Here is an 8,081-nt window from a genome sequence, read left to right on the forward strand (position 1 = left end):
TATTACCCGTAATTTTTTTCTCCAGAGTTGTAAAAAAACAGCATTCAGTCTGGTTAAAACAAATTGGCATCACTTTTAGGTAATATCAAATGCTTTGTTTTGACATATGTTTTTGGTTGTACTATGTAAATATGGAATAAAAAAATTGAAAACACTAAAAATTAATTAATTTACATAAAAGAACACAAAATATATATTATTAAATTTTTGTTTTGTTTATATAAATTAATTTATTTATGTATTTGAATTTATTAGGAAATGAAATGCTCATATGATTTTATTGGATGACTGGAATTTTGCAACGTATTTCCAGTGAACATTCACAATAGAATAACGCAAAATTATTTGCAAGTAAATCCTTACTCTGAATATTTTCAGAGCATATTTGTTGCTTCACATGTTTTCTTTCGTAAGTTGCGTGTGTTTTTTTGTTACTCTGAAAGAAAAAATTGCAGTTATTATTCAATGATGTTTATATTGATATTGACTTCAAATGAACATACTTGATTCTTTTATTTCGTGTTGTATTCTTTGTATATTATATCAATTTGAAAATAAAGAAACGTCAAAAATTCTATCAAAATCTTATTAAAAAAATAATTGTTCTGAATAGTTTTCAATACCAACGGAAGGAAAGTTTAATTTATTTTTTAGCCGTGGAGGAATCATAAAATCGCAGTGATTGTGAATAATTGAAAACAAAATATAATTACTGTTTTGTAATATTTATTTAAAAAAGAATAATATTAAAATCACCGAAGACGCACTCTTTAAATGTTTTTTTTGGAATACTTTTAACACTCCAGCGTGAACTGGTAGGTCGCTGTTAAATTATTACGTGATTTAGAAACAATATTTTAAATATATAGAACATTAATATTCTAATTCGATGTATATTGAGAAAGTCCTAATATTTTAAAAATTTTTTATTAATATAATTATTTATTTAATATCTTTTAATGGCACTTTTGGTAGTTTTTTTTTTACTATAGTGTTTTTTGGATACATTTTGTGGTGTTATAAACAAAGAATTTTATAAATACTCATATTCGATAAAAAAAATTTTTTGCAAGCATTGTATTTGAGGTTATGCTAATATTGCGATGAATTCATTAACGTGAAGAAACGTGACGTAAGCAAAATTAACTCAGATGTGGATATCATAATAGGTCTGTTCCACGAGCTACTCATAGTAAAACATGAGTAAAACAGAAGTAAAATTTACACAAAAATACTTGAAAATTTGTTGGTGGAACGCGCTTGTGTATACACAGTGTTTGCTCAAAGTTACTATGAGTAGCTCGTGGAACAGACCTAATATTTGTGTCAATATATTTGACTATTAAAATTGCAAGTTTATATACAGCAGCTAATTTTTGGTCCAAAACTGAATCTTCAGGACACAAAAAACTACCACCATTCGAGATTTTTCGCTGCATAATATATATATATTTCTACGTATATATATATACATGACGATACTCGCCGTTACTAGAAGTTAAGCAGAATAATGTTTTTATTTTATATATATATATATATATATATATATATATTCCATTATATATTATATGGATTTTAGGCTATTCCAATGGATGCATTTTTGATTTTATTAGTAATTTTAAAAACTAATAGTAAAGATTTCTCTTTTTATTATTATTTGACTAACCTATCTTGAAGAATTTTGTCTCAATTGTGGGCCGTATTTTAGCTAAGTGTTCAGGGCTCAAAATTCCACTGTCTAGATAGACAAGTCTATGTTTTACCACGTCTGGGCTGACACATAGAACGTGTTCTGCTGTTTCCTGTTGCTCTTAACAGAGTCGGCAGACATCGTTTTTTGCTAGAATAATATTTTTCAGATTTTATCACAGTCTACAGTGGTTTGTTAGCAGTTCCGTGTACAGTTTAATATCTCTTTTGCTTAAGTTCAGAACAACTTCAGCCTTTATATGTTCAGGAATAATGAGCTGTTTGAGACTGTTGCATGCCTTTTGGAGTTCTCCAGAAATCAGTTAGGTTTTGTTTTTCCCTTTCGCTTACTAGGCTAGTTTTGAAGTTGTTATTAACACCGCACAAAGGTTCCGAGCCTACGAAAAGTGTTTTTGCTCACTTGTTGACCAGAAAGGTCTCTTTCCTGTGTCTATTTAATTAATTAATGTGAATTAAATTTTACTTAAACATTTGTTTTGTTTTTTAAGCATAATTTAAATCAAAATTATGTGGAATGAAAAAGATCATGGCAATGAAATTTATGCCAGCAATGAAATTTATGCCAGCCTTCCATTGGAATCTCGTTGTTCTCATGCGCATTGGAAGGCACGAATCCATGGTTATACAGAAGTCATAGAAATTTTTAACGAAATAAATGATGAAAAATCAACTGAGTGGTCAAAATATCTGAACTGGATTTGCAATATGGTTGTAGATCCCAACTCAGCTGCACAGGAAAAAGGGCTTGAGGCAGCATCGATATTCATGAATAAATCCGTTCTATCAGCTAAACTTGCGATTAGTGTAACAAATGGCATTGTCATTAAATGTTTTGGCACAACAAAACAAAATGTTAAAGAGCTTGCAGTTAATCTTATTCTATTTCTCATTGGGGATGATAAAACCGATACCGTTCTTGAAGAGTTGATCAAAGGTAAATTAAATTTGTTTTTTCTTCAAATTATTTTAAAATTTCATTGTACGCTCGCTGTCTTATGATTTCAGGACTAGATAACAAAAACCCCAAAATTGTATCTACGACAATATCAACTGTAAGGATGGCATTGGATAAGTATGACAACCAGTGTGTTAATACTAAATTAATAGAAGGAAAACTGCAAGATATTTTACTACATCGAGATAAAACAGTACGCAGCGAATCGAAGCAATTAGCAATTGAAATTTTTCGGTGGATTGGGGATGCAATAAAACCACACATAACTAACATTACTCCAATATTGCAAAGAGAGTTAGAGGATGAGTTTCAGAAATTAAGAGCAGAAGAAAATTTTTTAATTACCGCTGAACTCCCAACTGTAGCATCTAAACATAATCAAAAGGTGTCTAATATTGAGTCAAGTGATAATGTCAGCATTAAAACTGATATATCTGATGTAGAATCAAACATTGCTCAAGTACCTATACATCTACTTGCTAATTTACCAAAAGGTTTTTATAAACAAGTTGCGGACAAAAAATGGTCGGAGCGTAAAAATGGTCTGGAAAAACTAGAAAGACTATTGTTAAAACATCCAGTACTGGGAGAAGAAGATAACTGTGCAGAGTTAATCATTACTCTCAGAAGAATCATAGGCACTGATATAAATGTACTGGTTTTATCTTTGGCTATTAAATGCCTTCGTCTGTTGATTACAATTTTGGGTAAACAATTTAATAATTATGCAGCAGTAAGTAATAGTGTTATAATTTTTTATTATTACACCATATATTATAGTAACTGTTTTTTTATTAGGGTTGCTTGCCTGTTGTTCTCTTACGGCTTAAAGACAGAAAGCATATTGTTTTGAATGAACTTCGTGCCACATTGGATACAATTTATCCAATTCTAAACTTAGAAACCGTATATAACTTCATATCGGATTCATTAACATGCAAAAATCCTCACATTGCCTATGAAACTCTGATATTTTTTTTACGCTGCCTGGATCGTAACATTGCCAAATCATTGAGTGTGAAAATGTGTAAAACTATAGCTTCGGTAATGGTGGGAATTGTAGAAGGCTCTGACTTAGAAGCGCGTGAAGCTGCACTGAAAGTAATCGCTCATCTCATTCTTCAAACTGGCGAACATTTTATTGCCCCATTTTTGGTTAATATGACTGAAAAAAGAGTATCAAAAATTAAAGAATACCATAAACAACTTAAAGCAAAATACGATAATTCCAACAAATTAAATTCATTGCCTTCGGGAAATTCTAGTAAACCAACATCATCCACTGACGATGTTCATAGCGTATATATGCATAGCTGTGAGACTCAAGGTTTGTCAAAAGAACCCGTAATGAAGAACGGAAATCAAACAAAAAGTAACAAAAACAGTGCAGAACTTAAAACAAATCAAAGTACTGAAAGGATTAAAAATATTGCCAGAAATGGGATGAATTATGAAGAAATAAATATATGTAGCAATGACAAATGTGAGTATAAAGATAGCATTTTTGAAAATGCACTAAAGACCGAAATTCAGCAGAAAAAGCTGGCATTAGTTAATAAAAATCACGATATTCTTCAAGCTGATGTTGAAAAATTGGAAAATGATATTCATAAATTAATGACAGACACAAAGACATCTCCACAGGATTATGATAGAGTGACTAACGCTTTTGCAAATCAAATTAAGAGTACTACATCTGCTGACAAACTGGCTAACTCCTTACAACCATGTTTAGGTGATGAGATTAAAACAGACGAGAGTGCAAATAGAACTTTTGTCTATGTCCCGGCTGAGCATACGCCAACAGATGAGGCGTTTAATAAAATGCATTATAAAAAATATAAGAAAATAAACACAAAAATAAATATTGAAACAGAAATAGTGGAGATAGAATTTTTTGAAAATAAAAATGACACGACTGAGAAACCCAGAAGTGATAAGTCGGAATTAAATGACTCTGGAATAGTTGAAACAAAAGATGCCAAATGTAATGATATAAATAAAACGTTCAACACAATACAAAACACATTGTACATAATTAAAACGGATTTTACTATAAATAATGAAAATCCTAATATTTTATATACACTGGAAAAAAATATATCAGATGTGGTAACAGTTCAGAACAAGAATAATGCAAATGATGTCTATAATATAACATCAAAGATAATAGAGCATGAATGCTATATGCCAGCGGCAATGCCAGACAAAAAGTGTTCTGAGAATAATATCGGTGCCATATATCAGAGCGAAAACATTTGTGCTGAAGAGGACGTTCCAACACGGTTAGCAATTAAGCCATGCTCTCTCGAAGCGCAACGTCTAACTGGATGTGCAAATATAATTTATAACGCAATTAATGCCAATTCAGGTGAGAAACAGTTTAAATCCATACACACACAGCAGAAAGCAAAATTATTAATTTGTTCACCTGATATACTGACGGGTTTAAGTAGTATCCATCCTTCAAAACGTATGCTCGCTATACATGGTTTAAGTGCATGTATGATGAAACTTGATGTCAAGACCCCCAACCTTGCTCAATTATTTGTGCGCATAATCAGTAAAATTGGACCTGGCTTAAAAGTGAGTATTTTATGTTACTTTTCTATAGTTATTTATTTTCTTTATAAAAAAAATATTGGTTCTTGTTTATAGTGGGATTAATATTCTTCATTATGAAAATAAAAAAATTTCAAAGTTAATTATTTTTACCGAAATCTACGCTTTTTATGACGACAAAGAAGCTATTTTTTTCAAAATCTAAATGGATTCGAATAGAAGTGAAAAGACAACAACAAAAATTTTAGTTAGTTTTAGTTCGGCTGACCACACAACGCTGTTTCGAATTTCGAATATTCGAATTTCTTTTTAATTAGTTCATAGTTAGTATATATGTCAAATTAGAAGCTATGACTAATCTAACGATATTAAATATTATATTTGATTGGTTATAGTAGGCTTGAAAGCTAAGGAGTTCATATATTTGCTCATATGCATTTATTGTTACCACTTGTTTCTCTAAAGAATTTCTTATTTCTTCGAGTTCCTTAGAAGTTAACAGTAGTTTAGGAATGATACTGAGTGTACTAAGTATGATTGCTTCTGCAATATCTGATAAGTGACTGTTCTATCGATTATTCATGTCGAGATAAAAACAGAAGAAAATTCGAGAACCATTTCAGTTATTGAGATAAACATAGAAGAAATCGTATATATCAAGTCATACAAACATTAAGCAATAGCATTGTATTGTGTGCGAATTATTAAGTAGTATAATGAAAAGTTGAATATTTCCCTAACTTTTTGATCACACCTCATAACTAAAGTTATATTTATTTAATTTACAACAATTTTATTGTATATTTAAATATTTATCATTGAATTTTTAGGATTCAGATCATGAGGTAATGCATTATAAATTAAATCTTTTATGCCGAATGGTTGCAAGATTAAAACCTTCATCACAAACCATTATGCCTGTGGTTCGAGATGTGGCTAATCATTTGACCGATGAGTCAAGGGAGTTTTTGGTCTGTTGTATGCTAAATGATTTTGCTGAATGTGGAAACCATGAACAAATCGCCATTGAAGTTCTAGAAAATTCTGTGTCCACTGGAAATGTGAACTTACAAATAAAATCATTGGCTTGGGTGCAAAATTCGATTCTTAAGTTTGGTCTCCAACTGACTAGATACAAATTTATAAAACAAGTACATCATCTTATATTAAGCAGTAATAGAACAGTACAAAATGATGGGATTAAGCTTTTGGGTATAATGTCAATGTATTATAGTAAGTTGGTTTAAAAAGTTTTAAATGACAAATAATATTAAAATTTTTTTTTTTTACTTATAGACAAAGATGTGCTACTGTATTGTTTTGCTCTTGAAGACGTAGTTCTGCAAAGAAAAATTATAAATCAATTTGATGAAATGAAAGAAAGAGTACCACCGGATCCAATATGTGACATCAACAATTATCTTTCAGATATTTAATGTGCAGTCTTACCACAAAATTTAAAATTTACTTATGAAAAGTAATAGTATAGACTCTGCGATATATGATTCCCTTAACTCCACTTGCAATATATTAAGGAGTTAACCTTGATTATATAAAACATTTACAAATTCTATCGAAATTAAATATATTTTTAAAATTAAATTTTTAATTAAACGCGATTTTTTAAAAATTTTTTAATTAGTTGATTTGATAAATAATATCTTATGCTGTATATTACTATAGCTGAAAGTTCACTATAGCTGCATAAGATGTGTTTCATTATGCAGGCAGACAAATGATAGGATCCTGCATGATTGCATGAGAGGGAATAACAGCAATTTTAGTGAATCCAAATATGTATTCACTTAATGGAGCGATTTGTTTCATAGAGCTTTTCCTATCCAATTAATAATGTTATGTTTACCTGATCTCATGTGCAATCCAATGGAAGATAATGCATCCAACATCAGTAGAAAGTCGGGACAAAATCTTTATTTCTTTTTTTTCCCTTTTAATTTGTGTTTATGAGTCAGGCATTTGATATAAGTAGTGGCAAGATAGATCAAGCTGTACCGAAGCTGTTCAAATTAAAAATTATCAGGATTTCTATGATATAAAAAGCAATATGTCGACGATGTGCTACAAGCCAAATAAATAAGTTAATTTATTATATTGTTAAGAACAAGCGAAGTACTCAGACCCCTGAAACAGATACATAAACTACAGGACGAGTGTATGATAAGGAAAGCAAAGGAAAGGTGGAAAAATTTAATCACCTGTAGAAAAGTTAGACTTATATACGCCGAAAGAACTCTAGAACATTAATTGGTGTATTGACAATTCGCATCACACGCGTCGCATCAAACTAAACTTAATTCGCAGCGATGTCCGGCTCTCTTAAGAACTCGACAAAAATACTTGTTGACAGTCAGTTTTAGAGGACTGGAACACATACCTGAGGTTTTTGTTGATCATTCGATCTAAGTGGCCAGATTCGTTATCTATTTGCAGAGACCTTAAGCTCAAAATAAATAGATAAGATATCTGTTCCACGGAAGCGAACTTATCAGGTGAAATAGTTTAGCTACTGTAGTCGGAATGGGGATTACTTTTTAAAAGGTGGTTGCGAAAAAAATTAGATGCATTAAGAAAAAGAGTATATGGTGGGATCTAAAAGTTGGGCTTTCGTTTCAAGAAACATGACCTTAATCTGCTTAACACCCGTTAAATTGTCAATGTAATATTCGTTGACTTCAAAATCTTTTGATGACATTTATTTGCTTTTATTACTAATATTTGATAACCAGAGATTTTTATATTTTTAAGAACCCATGACAACTATCACTGCAGTAAGAGATTGGAGAGCATGTAACACGTGAAACCCAAGGTGAGTTTTGCATATGAAAAATAAATC

At 30.6% G+C, this 8,081-nt stretch overlaps 1 protein-coding gene across 1 annotated transcript; it reads left to right on the forward strand.

Moving 5' to 3' along the window:
• The first annotated feature begins 636 nt into the window (after positions 1 to 636).
• LOC119661842 (protein mini spindles-like) lies at positions 637 to 6,806 on the forward strand. Its single transcript, XM_038071344.1, has 6 exons — positions 637 to 815; positions 2,199 to 2,644; positions 2,716 to 3,398; positions 3,464 to 5,251; positions 6,058 to 6,460; positions 6,524 to 6,806. Exons 2-6 carry the CDS (start codon positions 2,218 to 2,220, stop codon positions 6,661 to 6,663), a joined length of 3,441 nt encoding a protein of 1,146 aa, XP_037927272.1. The 5' UTR covers positions 637 to 815; positions 2,199 to 2,217; the 3' UTR covers positions 6,664 to 6,806.
• The last annotated feature ends 1,275 nt before the right edge of the window (positions 6,807 to 8,081 follow it).

The sequence above is a fragment of the Teleopsis dalmanni genome, chromosome X, assembly GCF_002237135.1.
Source record: "Teleopsis dalmanni isolate 2A chromosome X, ASM223713v2, whole genome shotgun sequence".
NCBI lineage: Eukaryota > Metazoa > Arthropoda > Insecta > Diptera > Diopsidae > Teleopsis > Teleopsis dalmanni.

Excerpts from the sequence above, each read along its gene's own strand:
- LOC119661842 (XM_038071344.1), top strand. The coding sequence starts at position 2,218 with ATGTGGAATGAAAAAGATCATGGCAATGAAATTTATGCCAGCAATGAA. Across the intron at positions 2,645-2,715 it reads TCTTGAAGAGTTGATCAAAG|GACTAGATAACAAAAACCCC; the intron begins GTAAATTAAATT and ends TTATGATTTCAG. Across the intron at positions 3,399-3,463 it reads AATTTAATAATTATGCAGCA|GGTTGCTTGCCTGTTGTTCT; the intron begins GTAAGTAATAGT and ends TTTTTTTATTAG.